This window comes from Lonchura striata, chromosome 2 (assembly GCF_050655825.1).
Source record: "Lonchura striata isolate lonStrDom1 chromosome 2, ASM5065582v1, whole genome shotgun sequence".
Taxonomy (NCBI): Eukaryota; Metazoa; Chordata; class Aves; order Passeriformes; family Estrildidae; genus Lonchura; species Lonchura striata.
Genome location: NC_140704.1, coordinates 101,839,191 through 101,856,894, shown reverse-complemented (window position 1 = coordinate 101,856,894; position 17,704 = coordinate 101,839,191). Strand labels below are relative to the sequence as shown.

Sequence of the window (17,704 nt, the reverse complement as noted above, 5' to 3'; positions counted from 1 at the left end):
CCTTCTGTTACAGAGGGGAAAAAAGATTATATCATGGGAGAAACATAAGGAAAGAAAATTCTTTGGGATATTGATAATACACTTAACTGTGTCCTAGATTTTTGATTTAGCTTGGAACTGTACTCACATTTAGCATTAAAGATGAACATTAATGTGTAGCTTAAATACAAATGATGAGGGCTATTTATAAACTCTGCAGATATGTGTGTGTTATATTCATCCTCAGCACATCAAGGATTAAACCATTTAAAAGAATTTTACCTGGAAATACCTAGTTTCTGGACCTTGATTTGGGTTAAGAGTAATCAGAAGTACACCGGGTTCAATGCGGATCTCACTGCCTCAAAAGCTGATACATACTGGGATATAAATCTCAGGTGCCTCAAAACTTTAAAAAGAGGCAGCAAGGCTCATGCAGGGTTTGCATATCAGCAGAATTAAGCAGTATCCATTCTAGTGTCTAAATTTTGCCTTGTATGAAATAACCCTTCCATATCTTATTTCTATCTGATCCATGGTCTTCAAATAAACTTCATACCTAGTTTTATATGAGTAAAGTTTCACTCCAAAGTTTTTATAAACTAGGTCTCAATGAATCCTGTTTATCATTCCTTCTGCATTTATACTGTCCTTGGCAAATGGCCTCAGTCAGTGATGCAGAGAAGTGCACTTTAGTATTCAGCTAATGCACAGTTGGGACCCCTAATGACTCATGCTATTATAAAATTGACTGAGATCACCTAAAGGAAAGAAACAAGATCATTACGAAAACCTCCATATTCTCTGAGTCTTGTAATGCTTGTGCTCTGAAGACAGAATTCCCTGTTAGGTACTCTGAAATGTCTAATGAAGGCTGTTGTAGCAATTTTGATGATATTTGCAATTGAGAAGTCTCTAGCTATTCTAATTGTTCCACATGTTTGGAAAAGAGATGAAGGGCAAAAAAAGGTCAAAATGAAATTAACAGATAAGCAAAAATTAGAGATGAAGATGCTACATTTAGCTCAGTCAGAATTACAGAGTATTTCTAGGTCAGGGTTAATAGCAAGTGTCTCAGCTGTCTACCCAGAAACTGCTGTAGATGATAGATTAGTTTTACTGGCATATTTTAAGAGAATGGAAAAGCAAGGATTCTAAGACCAGCATTTTCTTATTTCTAATTAATCTAAAGCCAACTTGACATACTGTCATAGATTTAATGAAATTTGAGGTTTGATATTCTGAAAGAGGAATCAGAGAAACAAGAATCACAGAGCAGATTTTCTAAAAGGAAATGGTCTATAGTGGTGACACTTATTTACACCATGAAGATTTTCCCTACTTTACACATAACTCCTAGTTTTCTAGATATTTAATTTTGTCATTTTTTCCCCTATCAAATCATATGCAGCAGTGAATGCTTTTTATCCAAACCCTGCAGCAATGATCAAAAGCCTGCACTAGACATGTCTTATGGAGAAAACACCCAGGAATTTCAATGTATGATGGCTAGTGAACACACTAAAAGGTACAGTTTGCTCAAATAAACAAAGCCATCCACTGAACACCATTAACAGCAACTATTCTCAAAATAGAGGAAGAAAATGTTATTATTAGTTGAAAAGTCAGATGGGTGTGGCCAATTAGTTACAAAACATAATTTAAAATCCAAATTAATGTGGTAGCAGATTTAATTATTTCTATAAACAATTAACAGAATAGTAATGAGGGCTCAGCTGTTCACGTATGCTGTATTTTATCCTTGCGTTGGGAACAGTTTCTGCTTTCAGCCCTGCATTGGTATCTTGTACTAAACATTTATTCCAGTGTTACTCAGAGTCAGAAAGTTACTAAATACAAATAAGCATAAAAACACACTATGTGCCATACCTTGCAGTTGAAAGACAAAGAAGAAGGAAGAACATATAAAGGCATGGAAGAAATTCCTCCCATCTAAGGCACTGAAGGAAAGAAAGAGCAGGAATCCCTGTAAAGTGTTTGAATAAGATTTCCTTCTAAAAATAAAGACCTTTTCTTAGGTCTGCAAAAACACTTCTGCAAATGCAGCACGAAGGAATCAACTTTTGAAAAGTCAGATATAATGGAAGTATACAATTGATGACATAAAATTGCTGCTTAACAAATAAATAAATCCTTGTTATCTTGTGCATTTTGAATATTTGTACATTTTCCTGGTCAGCATATTTAATTGCTTTATTTTTATACAATTCATAGTATATATTCCAAAATATTTTGGTTTAGCACTAAATAAAATTACTACAGTGTTTTAATTTAACCTTCTTGTCCGATACAATATATAAAATTTAATTTACCTTTATAACTAATGCTTAGTAGGAAATTTGTTCATTGAGTTATACCTTTCAACATTTTTCTTACAGGTAATGGAATATATAAAATCACATTTAACTCTAGTATTTTATGGTATGCTGTCAGCAAATTTCCAAAGAAACAGAAACCTAAAGCATTAAAAGTGAAACCATTAACTTGCAGATAAATCATAGAAACTTCTCATTTAAAAAATTATTTGTAAAGGTCTAATGAACTGTTAGGGATAAGAACTGAAAATTACCACAAATTAGAGTCTTCCTCATCTCTAAAATAAATACAACATTATTTCAGTTGGACACAAAAGTAAATTCCACTAATCCCATTTATACTTTTAAACCACAGAAAAGGTAACTATAACAATGCATGAGCAAACACCTTCTTTCACATTCATCGCCTAGGGAAAAATGTGAATATATTTCCCTCATTTAAATAAGATTCATGCCTGAACTGAGATTAAAATTAGAAATTTATTCCTGAACACATAAATATGACAGTACTGTATTTAATTTCTGACGACTATAACTGTCATGCTTGAGTTGGCTTTTCATTCTCTAAAACAGACTTCTTTATGTATCCTACCACATTACTGAATACTGTTAATCTTCAATATATTTATTACATTAGGCAAAAAAAATTAATTTCTTGTGGGTTTTACTGCAAGAAAGTATATTTAAGACAGTCATTTTTGTCTGACTTTGCCAGCTGTGGAAAAAAAAGCCCCACAAGCAAACCAAGCCACCACAAAACAAATCAGAAATTTTCTGGAAATTTAAACCATGTCTTCTGACAAGGGAACTACCTTATAAAACATAGGTTAGAGCCTTCAATTCATAAATGCTAAATTAGAAGACAATTTAAATGCTGCTGGTTTTGGGGCTTTTTGTCATTATTAGTTTGGGGGCTCTTTTTCCTTAGTTGTCCACATGTTGCCCACGCCCCTGCCCCCCCAGTGAGTAAGAGACTGTACAATGGACTTTGATAAGAGACTACGAGCTACCCTTTGTTAATGTCAGGCTGTATGAGACAACAACATCCTCAATATAATTTATTCAGTATTAGAATAATTTTGAACCTAAACTAAGTTTAACTTTTTAAACTTAAAGGATTTCTGTCTTCCCCTATGGCTCTAGTTAGAATGAACTTACTCCATTTTTCAAAATAAATGCATATTCAGCATATATGGCAGGAAGAGTGAGAGTTGAGGTTGCACATGCTCTCAACAACTCCAATGACCAAATCTTTGGAGTTTCTGAAATATGCAGTCAGGCTCTTTCTCAGAAATTAGGAACATCAGAGAAGTCATGCCACTACTAGGAAAAGGAATCTGAAATGCCATTTGAGAATTATGTAGCTACCACATACGATTAACATTTTTTTTAAAATGACATTTTTTCTTAAGTAAATACTGTTAGTATCTTTTCTATCTCTTCCTCTGCCACCCAAAGGTTTCTTCATTTTGGCATTTCTGTGGATTGAAAGTTTTACAGAGCAAAGGAAAAACTCATGCAACAAGTGGAAATGTTTTTTGAGTGCAAAGAGGATAGCTTCATTTTTCCTCTAATACCAAACTGAGTATTTCAGGTAAAGCAAGAAATCTATAGATTTCTCCTAACTTCAGATTTTATTCTGAAGCCTTGTTTTCAAAATTGAAGAAAAAAACAGGAAATTTAACAGAAATGGAGTGGAGGGAAGATTTCATTAATCAATTCATTTGCAGAGATTAAGTCCTCATTTTTTAAGAAGTATTACTGGGGGAAAAAAAAAAAAAGAAACCAAAACGATAAAATGACAGGTGGTTTTTAAATTTTTATTTTTATTGTCAGTCAGGCAAAGAAATTCTCATCACATATCTAATTGATATTTTGTGAAACTACTGACACTGTGTAAAAAAACCAAGTCACTGAGTTATGATCACTCTACTACAATATCTAGGCAAATCTTTCTTCTATTGTACTCAGAATTACTATGCAGTTGATAATGTTGTCATGTTCATAGCTACCATCTGACACCACACTTTTTCAAAATCCTCGGAAGGTTATTCAATCTCATCACACAGGAGCATAAACTACAGTGATACTACTGAAATACTATTGCTACATGGCTGAAGAATCTGCAGCACGAGCTACCTCACCACAAAACCCTACTAACACTTGCTACTAAAATTAATGGACTACTTACTAAAGAAAAATAATGGAGGGATGGGAGGTGTTGTCAATAAATCCAAAATTCTTATGAACAAATCCAAAATTCAGGGATAGTTTCATTATGACAGTGTATAATTTCAAATCCTGAAACACCTGGAGAAAGTTAGCATTGGAACAGTTCCATCATCTGAAGAAGACACAGTACATTCCATTCCACCGTCTTAAAAACTTTCAGCTGGTAGGACTGGATGTTGGAAAGGGAGGATAACATCATATTTCCTTTTCTAATTATAATAAATTATAAATATAATAAAATAAAATGGCAGATTTTTCCTAGCTATACTCAATCAAAAAGGCACAGCTGTGGAATTAGAGCTTTTCCTAGTAACCTAAATGCATATAAAATATGTGAGAAAATTTTTAAAACATGCTATATGAAAAACAGTCAGTTGTGATAGCCAATATATTGTATTGACTATTCATTGAGTTTTGCAGAATTTTTAACATGACCTCTGGATTCTTGATGCTAGGTCTGTAGTACTTCAAGAGTAGTAAAGCTAAAATTATATTTAAAAAAAGGAAAAGGATATAAAAAGATGCAGTTAAACTCTTCAGCTGATTTGTAACCATTTAGTTGCTCTGTGACCTCTGCAGTTTTCAGTGTTACACAACTAGGGAAACAGAGTGCACGCAGAACTGACCTGAGTCACAATGCTGGGGTTCAGGGGCCCAATGTCTGTTAGTTGAGACATAAAACACATCTGCTGTCACCTCTGCAGCATCCCAAGGACAGCACATTTCATGCAGGGAGAGAGATTTGCTATGAGTGCTGTAGCCCAGGGAGATCTGAGAAATGTGCATTGCAAAAAATCAAGAGACGAGAGAGTGAAAGCACATCATTTATAAAACAGCTTGACTGAGCAAGTAAGTCTGATTACCTGCACTGTGCCACTATTGTCACGACGGCTCCACAGGGAGCACATTCATTTGTCATTTCCACTGTACCTTATCTCAAGACATACAAGTATTACATCGAATGCATCCCTCAGCAGTTGGCTCGCAGCCTGCTTTCTGGCACATCTCAAATCCATAGATAAATGCTCAGGAGCAGCACGATGCTCTCCATCACCCTATTTCTAACCTCTTGTAAAGCATCTGCACACAGGCTTTATTTCACTGGCTTCAGGTTTTCCCAGGTTACAGGTATTTGCGTTTGAAATAGGTGAGAGTGCTCCTTGTGGGACTCCAGGGCCTGCGGGACCCTGCCAGAGCCAGGGTACTGCCAGAGGGGCACGACCCGGAGCGAGTCAGGGTGGCATAGGCAGAGGGAGAGGTGGAGCGGGGTAGGGTAGCGTAGCCAGAGCGGGACAAGGTGTAGGAGGAGCGGTTCAAGGAGCTGTAGGGAGGGCGTGTAAGTGTGCCGTAGGTGGCACGGGTCGAGGAGTATCCCAAGCGCCCCTCAGGGCTCCACAATGATCGGGAGGTGGGAGTCCACGTGGAGCCAAAGCGAGTGGTGGTCTCATAGGAAGGGCCCCACTGAGAACCACACAGTGAGCGAGAGCCAGAGGTGCCCACAAGCTGGGAGATGGAGCGAGAGGTGGGGGCACAGAGGGAGCGGGCTGTGGGACCTGCCAGGGGTCGCGGGGACGGGGAGCACGGCAGACAGGCAGCAGCCGAGGAGTCCAAGGGCTGAGCAGCAGGCGAGCTGGCAGGGCGGGCGCCCACAGCCACCAGCGAGGCCGAGGTGGGCGAGCAGAGGGAGTGGGCTGCAGGGGGCCCTACGGGGCGGGGGGCTGGAGAGCACAGCGAGTGGGATGCCGGGGGTCCCACGGGACGGGGGGCTGGGGAGCACCGTGAGTGGGGCGCAGAGACACTGCCCACCTGCAGCACTGTTGGGGTGCTGCTACGGTCAGCAGCACGGGGCGCTGGGGAGGCCACTGGGGAGCACATGCCATGGGCTACGGCGGCATTCAGGGGTTGGGAGGACAGCGTGGCCCCTGGGCCACATGGAGGCTGGGTGGTGGGAGAGGGTGTGGAGCTGCAAACAACATGTGAGATGGAGGAACCAGGCACTGAAAGGGGAGTTGGAGGTTGCATGGGATTACCAATGGTGTGGATTACTGGAGAGCACATGGAGTAGGATGGTGGAGCAGACATAGGGACTGCCTGGGTTGCCCCATTGGGATTGGGGCCACCCATGAAGTGGGTCAGCAGTGCACTCACCGCATTATTCGCGGGGACAGAGACAGAATAGGACATTGGCCCCCCTCCACCTCCAGAGGGGTGTGTGGGAGCAGGACCTGTCTCAAAAACCACGTGAGGCATAGAGGTGCAAACAGGGTTGGATGCTGGGGCTGGCATGGAGCTGTACATGGATGGAGCCATTGGAGCACAAGTAGCAGGAGGTACAGTCTCGCATATGACCCGGAAGCCAGGATCGCATCCCATCTCAAAACCAGGATTGATGCTTGGATTGAAGCCTTGGTTGCAGATGGAGTTGCATAAAGGATGGCCTGCAGGGAGGTACACAAAATCGTACACAGGCTGTCCCCCTGCACTGCAGTTTGGGTTGCACACTGGGATACATATATATTCACACATGGAGTTGAACGCAGGGTCTGCCACTGGGACAGCTGTTCCAGCACCCCCAGAGCCGTTCATGGGCACAGAGCCATTCTCACATACTGGGAATGACCCATTCTGGCTGATGGGCAGGACACCATTCTGGCCTGCAGAGCAGCACACTTCAGCTTTGGCACATCCCTTGCAGTAGGCAAACTTGTGGCACCCAAGGTTGGCCAGGAGCCGGTGGCAGCCAAGCCTGTAAGGTGTAAACTCCACTATGGTCCGTGCCTGTTGGTTGGATGCCAGTGTTCCCAAACTGGAGCAAGACAAAGAAAACAATTAGGACCCTAATCATTAGCACTCAGAGACCTAAGCACTACAAGATAAGAGTACAAATTAAGTTTGATTTATTATGACAACTATGTTATTCTTGTCTTTTTCCAAAAAAAAAAACCACATTCTCTGTTGTGAAAAGCATGGTAAAAACTTTTATCTCAAGAGATGATTTTGAAGACTCCCATAGTCAGTTCTGTAATTTGAATTGGAAAATCATTTGTGGTACTGACTTGAATTCTTAAAAAATGTACCACCCTTCTGCCTCAAAGGTGCATTTATTGCTTACCATTTCCAGCAGTTCGACAGGGCAGCTTTGTGGAATCCAGTTCATTACTATTCAGTGAGAAAAATTCTTAACTTCTTGCCCTCAAAACTAGTCATACTTTTGTCAGTTCTCCTTGTCATGAAGAGAAGCAATGCATATTAATGAACAGCTACTTTTACTAGAATGTTACAACATCTTGGAAGCTTCCAGTTTCCTGTGATTAACGTGTTATGAGCTTAGAATGCATATTGCAATTTCTCACTATTGTTCTCTAATTGTTCATCTATGTGGTTAGTGCCAGTTCATGAATATTTAGAGAATTTTATTATAAACCCAACAGGATGGTAAGGGATGGGGGATCTAGTTAGTACTTCTTGTAAAGAGAAGTGTGCAGACAGATATTTGATGTACCCACTTAAATCTTGAGGAAAATGAAGCAGCAGCACTCATTGCCAGCTTTAAATGATCAGTTTCAAGAGGAGTGAGGCATTTAATGGAGTCCCAAACTAATAAGAGGCAAAATGTCCTGTTCATGGGCTAAATGCCAAAAATATCAGAACTATTGTCTCTCTCAAAACCCGTTCTGAACTTGCACACTTTAGTCAACTCCCAGTATTATCCCCATTTCAAGAACTGATGAACTTACTCAATAGTCATCGGCTCTTTGAATAAACCACAGCCTTCTAATGTCATTACACAATTCTTCATATCTTCCTGGAGAGGATTACAGAAGGAGATCTCTGCCGTACATGGTACTTTCAGTCTGGGTTGGCTCAGAAGCTAGTTAAAAAAGAAACAAAAGCATTTATGTTTTTTAATCCTTAAATAATTGATAATGAGATAAATAAATGGAAAGAAAAAATTTAAAAGGATTATTAATATGCATTTCTTTCTGACTTGCTTCTATGGTGTCTATACATTACTAAGTCAACAGTTTTACTTTAAAAAGCACTAAATCACCGATCTCACTAAACTTAAAAAAAAGGCAATAAGATAAAAATGTACAGTATTTGAAGTTTATTGTCATTGTACTTAGGAAGTGGCCAATAAGAGTCCCCAGGTCTGTTCCTTAGATCCCAAATTTCATAATTAAAGTTACTTACCTTTACAATAACAGGTGGTCTGTTGACCACAATATCCCTGCTCACCATCAGAATTTCTCCACATTCAGGGTCTGAGACAGCAACCACTTTCATAATGTTGTGATCACAGAGATAAGGTCCATATTGATTATATGATATACACAGTGGAATTTTTTTCACTGTAAAACAATTTTTTTTTTATTTTTCTGAATTTTAAATTAATATTCCCACTTTCCTCCCTCCTAAAGTTTAACTCACACTTAAAATGGCTTAATTAAATATTAAGTTTTCATGGCATCTTTGAAAATAGACAGAATTTTTCCTGACTTAGGGTGACACTATTGCTATTTTCAGCAATCAGTTTCACAGTTTTCAATTCATCTGTTAGTGAATTTTCAAGATTAGTTGATGATGATGATGATGACAATAATTATTAAGCAAAATATGGAATCTTTCCTCCCAGTGCAATTCTTAAAACAATTATTCAAATACAGGCAAATTAAAGCTTCATAAAACAGAATATTAATATCAGCCTGAAATTTTGTCTTATAATGATCTGGTATAATGAAAGAGATCTTGTTTGTTCCAGAGAAAGACATTAACCATGGAAACAGGTATTTATGTTCTGCTACACATTTGCACTTCCCAGCATACGGTATGCCTAGGTGCTCTAAGCAAGTGTTTTACACTGGCTGATATCTTCTGGCCAAAGGAAACATTGTTTTCCTGATAGACAATTGCAGATTAATCTCTGTATTGAGTATAGAGTCCAGAATTTAAATTTTAATGAAACATTTTTTTTTTTACTATCATAAGAGTCTCTAAACCTTGAGAAATTAAGAAAATACTACAATTTATCTGTCACCATACATGTAGTATTGATATGGTGTTGATTTTTGAGTGATCACCCTAAAGAGAATTCAGCTGTTGATATTTAACACTGTATACATCTCATTTCCCATCACTATTAGGAAGTCTCCACAAATCCTGAAAACCAACTAGCTCCTAAAAAGAGCAGAGTATTAGACAATTGCACCTTCTTACCTTCCCTTGGACCCAATGTGACATTCACACTGTCTTTCCAAAATTGATCCATTGGGCAACCACTGTAGGTTATAATTTGTGCACACAAATTAAACTTCAGGGTTTTGTTCTCATTACGCAAATTTTCAAGCAGCCAGTTCAGTTGGACATCTTCACCATACATTGGGCAATTGGCCATCTTTAACCTCATGTTAATTCCGGAGTCACTCAGAAATGGGTTTTTCAGAGACGATAACTCTCTGTCAATATGACAGTTGGAAGCATTGCAATACCCTGGGTGAATTCTTCTGTAAGCCCGGTAATATGCTTCTTTGTTTTTCACAGAACCTGTTGAAGAAGATATATGATAATGAATCTGCTGGAGGTGCAAGAACCCTATTATTATTCTACCCAAATAATAAAAATAATTAAATTTATTGCTTCTTCTTCCTGAAATGCAAAGTAGCAGGTTGTTGTAGAACAAATGCACCAGATAATGAAATATGAGATACAGCAGACTGAATGCACAGTCTGAAAATTAACACCTTAGGAAAAAAAAAATATAAACCTTATTTTACTTTTAAGTAGTTAAATATACAAATGGTCTTGTAAATCTCAAAATGTATCGTTAGTACAAAACTCAAAATATAACCCTTTAAAAGGCTATGGGTGAATATGAGATGCTACCATTCTTTCAAAAGACAAAATATCCCATTAAAACAAAGAAACTATCAACTGTTTTCATACCAACCAACCAAAAATAAACCAAAAAATGCACAGAGCTTGTAAATGTAGAATCAGCTGTGATCTATTGCTCATTCCTTTATGGAATTTTGCTGGTTGAGCTCCTCCCATCTACTGGAATATGAAAATCAGTAATCCATGGCCCAAGGTAAGAACAGTAGAATATGCTAATAATACATGAATTTAGTAAGTAGGCATATTTTCTGACAGACCTAGTACAAGAAGCAACAAGTAAGGTTTTAATCCTAGGTTTAGAAGAATAAGTGGTTTTTTTAGATTATCTCAAGTCTGCTAATATTTTAAACTACTTTAAAGGTGAGACCAAGGAACGCATGTCCTGTGAAGAGCATCTAAGAACTTTGGCTAGGTCTAGTTTGGAGAAAAGAAGGCTGAGCAGTGACCTCATTGTTCTTCCTAGCTTCCTGAGAAGAGGATGTGGAAGGGGAGATGCTGAGCTCTTTTTCCTGGTGTCCAGTGACAGGAAGCATGGGAATAGTTCAAAGCTGTGCCAAGGAAGGTTCAGACTGGAATTTCTTTATTGTGAGGCTGGTCAAACAGTAGAACAGGCTTCCTAGAGAGGTAGGTGATGGGCCATGGTTATGAGTGCCTTAAAAAGAGGTATTTAATAGTATGTTTTGACTTTCACTCAGTCCTGACATGTGAAGTAGTTGGACAAGATGGTCATTTTAGGTCCTTCCAGCTGAAATATGCTATCCTATCCTATCCTATCCTATCCTATCCTATCCTATCCTATCCTATCCTAATCATCTTAATTAGTATGTGCTTTGTTTAAATCATCCAAATATGTTTAGAAGTTTTAAAATCAAGATCTTTGAAGAGAAAAGCATCTGCCTCTTTCTCAAAAATGAAAAGACAATTTCAGATTGTTTTGCACATTTAAACATAGGAAAGATTACTTTGATACCTTCATATGATTATGGAGCTAACTCATTCAATATGTTTTCATCATACCTAGTTCATACTTGTAAGCTCCGGTGATATCTTCAAATTGTTCACTGCCAACACTCTTGGTGATTAGACGTTGTCCACATGGCCATGTGTCACAGAAAAATTTTGTTCTTTTGGCATTGTTTTGGGAAAGCCAGCCAACATAGTTTGAATTTACTCGAGAAAACATATGATGACCATCATAATCCAAGTCCAGTTCCCCTTCCCTGATGCTTCGAACCCATGTAGGACCACTGCAAGCTGAACCTAAACCAGAGAACAAAAATGTTATAACATATAGTAACCTGAATAGTAGGGAAACTCAGAAATGTAATCTGAGGAAAATTATTCCAACTATAGTAAAATTACCTCTGCCTGTTTCCAGAGGTGTTGGATCCAGACACTGCCAGTCACCACAGCATTGATTTATATCTCTGCGAGCCATCCAAGATTCATTCCAGCAGTGGTATCTCCTGTAAAATGAAGGAACATACAATGAAACATGTCTCTTGGATTACCAAGTTTAATGCCCATGACAGAGGAAAATCATGTCAGTGATAATTTTTTAATCAACTGAAAATTTTGTATGTCTAAACACTGTTAATGACATTTGTGACAGGAGTGATTTTGTTTGCTTTATATCACTCAGACTGGAAATTTGTTCCAGAACCCCAAAAACCTGATGGCAAAACATGTTTTTTTTCAGTAGATAACATGACAACACAGTTCTTTTGTTTAAGTTTAAAGGAATTGAAAGGTTTATAAGAATGAAGAAATCCCTACACTACAAGGAATTTCAGGAGGACAACATAGGTATCAACCAAGTGATTATGACTGAAGATAAAAGTCTAAATTAGTGATAAATTTTCCCTAGCATTTAATGATCTACTTTATACTTTTACAGCTACTAAGCTTGATGGCCTTATTTTTTTCAGCTGAGAAGGTTAAACAGGCAGCATGGATTCTCACAAGAGGTTTTGTTTTTTCTTTTTTGAAAATCTACATTGAGTAAACTGCCTTTTTAGTAATGTCACGTTTTTGAAATGCGTTATTAGGAAACTGAAGAGCATAACCCCAATAAAGAAAGAGATACACCAAAGAGAAACACTGATCTGCTAAATTTATACCAGTTTTCTATCATGTGACATTTTAAAAGGACAAAAGAGCTTTATATCTTTCTTATTTACCATAGTTTGTCTTTGCCACACAGGTTTTTACCAGTAGAGTCAAAAATTTCATTGATACCAAGAGGATTCTCCATTGAGAAAGGAAAACAGAAGCTTGTGACAACACGACTTGGAATTCCCAAACACCTCATCACTGTAAGAAAAAAATATTCATGAATAATTACAAATCACAATTAGTCAGGCAAATCCTTCATTTTATTTTATAAATAACTATCTTATATTTTAATTTGCAGTTATAGAAACACAATGGATAGGAAGAAATATTTGGGATGAAGTATCTTCAAAATTCTTTTTAATTCTTGGAAAGCAGTTTGAAAAAAAAAAACCTAGCAGAAAAATAAATAAAATTAAAAAATAAATACCAAAAATATCCACAAAACCAGATGTTTTAAGTTCAGAAATCATAAACCTGATTCTGTACTAATAAAACATTTTTTTAATAAATAGTGTGGTGTATATATATATTCATCTACAGGACTTCAATTTAACTCTTTATTCAATGTAGAAGCAGGTTCAGTAGATAAATGGTATAGAGCTGGAACTCTGATCTTCTGTCTGTAGAGTTTAGTGCATTATTATCTAATCTTTTGCATTAAAAGGAGAATATAGCCTAATGCTCTTGTGTTTTGGAGAAGACATTACTAGAGATTTTCCTGTTCATAACTTAGTTGTTTTTCTCGTCCTTCAAACATGACCCAAAGCATAAATTTTGGCTCCACAATGGGGTTGTACTAGACCACCTTTAAAGGTCCCTTCGAACCCCAACTATTCTATGATTCAATGATGATGCACTAGCTCTGCTTTTTAATAAAAATTTCAGTATTGATAACTGCATAATATAAAGGTCACAGAGATGATGAAACTACTTTTCTTGCTTTTCAGCCTGTATAGGAAAGTAAAAATAATAAACACTATATCAGGAGCATGAGAAAAATATTCAATTTCTTTTCAGTAAAATGCTTGTGAGTGAAATTCTTCAAGCAGTTTTTAGGGTCAGAAGTTTTTGATCCTTGTTTTCTTTCTTCTTTTCTCTATAGGCTAGGTAAGGGCAAACTGAAATATCATACCTGTGCACATTACTGAAGCAAGAGATCCACAGTAGCCATATCTGACTGGCCTGCATCTACCACTGTACCACTGCTGTAGAATAGGAACACTTCCATTCCAGGAAAATGGCTTTGTTCCTTTCAGGTAATCATTGTTTTCTGGAATCTTCATGATACTGTTAGTGGTATGGCTGCTTATCTAGAAAGAGAAAAGAAAAACAAACCTTTCAGATGGCCTACCATGTCTTCACATACTAAGCATGTCTCAAAATCATCAGCGATTAGCATTAAGAGTTTCATTTTCCTGCGAATCTGAGCACAGGAAGAATTTCCCCTGCTCACCTGCTGTGTTAGATTACCATGCAGTTACTCCTTCTACAATATAATGAAGTGTGACCTGATCTATTCAGAGGTCTTACACCCCCACAGATCTTACCATGTGATTCACCACCATGCTGACATGCACAGGGTCATTGCGCCAACATTGGTCACGATCAGAACCATGATGGTAACTAGCACCCATATCTAAGATCTTCAAGCAGATATCCAGAATCCCATCTTCAAACTGAGGAAAAAGATGATAACATAGGCATCATGATATGCTGATGTTGCTAAAGTACCTTTCTTATCAATAATCCAGTATTTTTCAATTTTATGAGTTGCCCTCTCACATCTCCTGCCCCTTTTTTTTCTTTTTTTCTGTTTTTTTTTTTTCTTTTGTTAAATCAAGCACAGCTCCTAGTGGTTTGCATGGTAATGGCTATCTGCCTGACGGAAAACCAAAGGCAAAGCCATGTCATTTTCACTTGTGTTTGACCAGTGGAATAATTTTCCTTCTGAAGCACAGTGTTTGTTTCACCTGTACCCAGAACATTGTGAAATGTCCCTCATTTTGCTAGATAAAACTTTGTTCCAGTTATTTGGGCTACAGTGAAATTCTCAGACATTTTGGTTTGTGCATGCATAGTCTGAACTGATCCTAAAAAAACCTTTGCACTACAAATAGAGCATATATTTCTGAAAAAATACAAACAACACTTCATTTATCAGTATATAGATGTAATCTATTTCTGAACAAGTGTTAAAAAAATACCTGTCCAAAGTGCCATGGACGAGAGGTTATGTGCTTGTGGACTCCTTCATACAGTATTCCATGTTCATTCAGAACATATTCTTCTCTCTGAGCCTGATTGTCCAAATATACAGGGTCATCTGGAAAAGATGAAGAGCTTTCATTCAGACAAAATATTCCTTTCTAGTACTTTTGTGTTTCTCCATCACTGGATCCCTCTTCCCTTTTCTACCAGTTTTTGATGTATACTATAATGTTGAAGGCTGTGAGCTCTCTAAGCACTCACAGACAATTAATTCCTACTTACATCTAGATAATATCTTATATTGTCTCTCCCTGCTGTAGAACACCTGAATGGAAAAGCTTGCAATTTATCTTCACACTAAGCTGTTCTACAAGTCAAACACTCAGCAACAGAGTTGTGTATCTAATTTAGATCAAATCAGCACAATGTGAATGTTTGTCATGTAATGATTTTGGTGAGATCCCACAGACTCCAGAATTGCTTGCTACTTGAGCCAGATCTTTAATTTCTGTTTGCACTGTATTGTTTTATGATGACAATACAGTATTCACAGAATTACAAAATGGTTGAAATTGGAAGGGGCCTCTGGAGGTGATCTGGTCTAACCTCCAGCCAATTTCCCAGGCTACATCCAAATGTTTTTTTAGTATCTCCAAGGCTGGAGACTCCACAACCTCTCTGGGCAACCTGTGTTAGTTCTCAGTCACTCTCACAGCAAAAATGTGTTTCCTGATGAAGAGAAAATTTCCCAATGCTTTCTATTCTGTCAAGACATCGTAATAGTTGTGGGGAAAAAATTATACCTCACCCCTACTATCACTAAAAAAAAACAAATCAAAACAATGGCTTGAGACAATCTTGAACGAAAAAGATTAAAAAGAACAGAATTAAATCTCTCCCTGATTCATAATGTTTCTGTTACTACATCCTTTACACACCAGCTAAATAATAAATATCTTCAACAGTTTTCTTAAAACAATCTGATTGTCATTAGAGTTCTTACCTGCACACCAAGGATTAAAAAGGACATAAAAATCTCCAAGACACCGCTGATATGTGTGACCACAAGATGTGATTTGCATATTGAGAATATAACGGCCAATGCAGACATTGGAAGGAGGAAACACGCTGATACTGATGCATTTTGGCTGATGAACTTTGTAGGAAGCACTCCAGCAGGTTTGATCCAGACATCTACCCATTGGGAAGGTGCATTTTGTCTCATTTGATTCACAGGGTCTGAGGCCTTTTCAGGAAAATAAAAACCACTTCCATCAGACTACTAAACAAAGCACATGTAAAAGGCTGGTAATTTGCTTAGGCATCATTTGCAAGGCGAAGATCCCAAGGGTGGATTTCTTTTTCACTTGTCACATCTCTAGCAGAGTGAGAAAACTTTACATATTAGAAGAACTGCCTGATTTAGGCAGTACTCATGGAACATGAGTAGGTTATGGGAACATGAAGACTATGAAAGAAGTCTTCTGAAGTCTATAGGAAATATTATTAATCAGCAAAGGATTAGGCAAGTCTACAGAGTGTTTGGGAGTGACTACCTGTCTCCACGGTGAAAGCAGCCTGGTCCACGGAGTCATCCCATTCCCGATTTTGGAAGCGAGCATAAAAGCTAAAGGCTTGCCCTCTCCTTATTATCTGTCTGTCAGCTCCAAAGAAATGGGTATTATGTATTTGACAGTTGGAAGGACAGTTCAAGTCGACTTCTCCCAGCTCAATAACTGCAGGACAGAGAAAGGAGCACAGAGAAAAAGCCCCATATAATTAAGTTCCCAGGTTTGACTGTGGTAAAGATTAAATGAAAAAGGAGACAACCATGAATGACAGAGATAACTCTTTCAAAATTCATCCAAGGCTTTGTTCAAAATTCAGCAAGACTGAAATTGAGACGTACATCCATAAAAGTTCTTTACAGTTCACCACTTTCCTAGCTTGCAGATGGAAACTTGTCTAACCGTTTGATTTTTGTAGCTGTGCTACAAGTTTCACTTCTTTTATATAGTGCCTGATTATATTATAAATACCTGATGCTGAAGGCCAATATTAGTATGTCTACTTGAAAAGTTGTCTTTGCATTCTAATATTCTCTCCACACATTATAATGCTGTCTACAGACAGTTACAGTTTTGAACATGCTATCATTTAAGATGTTTGGGGTTTTTTAATAAAATAAATAAAAAATTAAGTAGAATAAATAAAATACTTGATAATGTGCATGTATTTGAAATACATGGCACTGTAAATGATTTATGAAAAAAAATGCATAAATATATATCCAAAACTTAAAATAATTTTAAATATGCATGCAAATGTCTCAGTCTGCGCTCCCAAAGTCCTAAAAAAGTTTGCAGATATATTTGAGGAACTTAATGGAGAAGGAAACATTCACAAATTGTGGCATTTTAAAATGCTGACAATCTATCCCAGATGCTGTGATTAGGTTGACAAAAATCTCAGCTCATTCCCCCTTTAGGCATCCTGCCTGCATATCAGTCATTTAATAGGAGTAATTATGACACTGGTGCCAGAAGGATGGGTGGCAACATTCATCTTTACTTATTTGCATACAACTTTTTATTTTCCAAATTTCTTCTTTCTAATTGAAGATTATGGAAGCCACAGATTCTCAGCAGTTTTGGAAATTTGGCTTACTGATGTACAAAGTCTTGTATATTATTATAATTTTAAAGGGTTACGTTTGGTCCTACTAAGCCTACAGAAAAATCTAACAGTGCAGCTTCTCTAACTATATGGGTACCTACAGAATTAATATTTAAGGAAAAATATTTTTTCCCATCCAGTACCAAGGGTGTGTCCACACAAGGGGAGACTCATAGCTAAGTCCTTGGGATCAGGACATTTTTAACACAAAACAGTGGAGTTTCCCACGATCACACTCTGAATTAAATAATAATTTAAATTAA

At 37.5% G+C, this 17,704-nt stretch overlaps 1 protein-coding gene and 1 long non-coding RNA gene across 2 annotated transcripts in view; one reads left to right on the top strand and one right to left on the bottom strand.

The window, feature by feature from the left end:
- Positions 1–4,121: 4,121 nt before the first annotated feature.
- The window catches only part of LOC146768355 (protein-glutamine gamma-glutamyltransferase 5-like), a 32,515-nt gene continuing 18,932 nt past the window's right edge, over positions 4,122–17,704 (bottom strand). Inside the window, exons 2-13 of the mRNA XM_085571892.1 lie at positions 16,322–16,501; positions 15,769–16,011; positions 14,762–14,880; positions 14,105–14,233; positions 13,690–13,867; positions 12,623–12,755; positions 11,805–11,908; positions 11,460–11,702; positions 9,765–10,091; positions 8,742–8,899; positions 8,285–8,418; positions 4,122–7,353 (exon numbers count right to left, since the gene is read on the bottom strand). Of these exons, the coding sequence (XP_085428018.1) occupies positions 5,670–7,353; positions 8,285–8,418; positions 8,742–8,899; positions 9,765–10,091; positions 11,460–11,702; positions 11,805–11,908; positions 12,623–12,755; positions 13,690–13,867; positions 14,105–14,233; positions 14,762–14,880; positions 15,769–16,011; positions 16,322–16,501 (3,632 nt within the window). The 3' untranslated portion in view covers positions 4,122–5,669. The remainder of the gene's footprint in view (positions 7,354–8,284; positions 8,419–8,741; positions 8,900–9,764; positions 10,092–11,459; positions 11,703–11,804; positions 11,909–12,622; positions 12,756–13,689; positions 13,868–14,104; positions 14,234–14,761; positions 14,881–15,768; positions 16,012–16,321; positions 16,502–17,704) is intronic.
- Positions 12,645–17,704, top strand: part of LOC146768354 (uncharacterized) — a 27,689-nt gene continuing 22,629 nt past the window's right edge. The window contains exons 1-2 of the long non-coding RNA XR_014952844.1: positions 12,645–12,757; positions 13,660–17,704. The exon at positions 13,660–17,704 is cut by the window's right edge and continues 22,629 nt beyond it. This is a non-coding gene — a long non-coding RNA (uncharacterized LOC146768354). The remainder of the gene's footprint in view (positions 12,758–13,659) is intronic.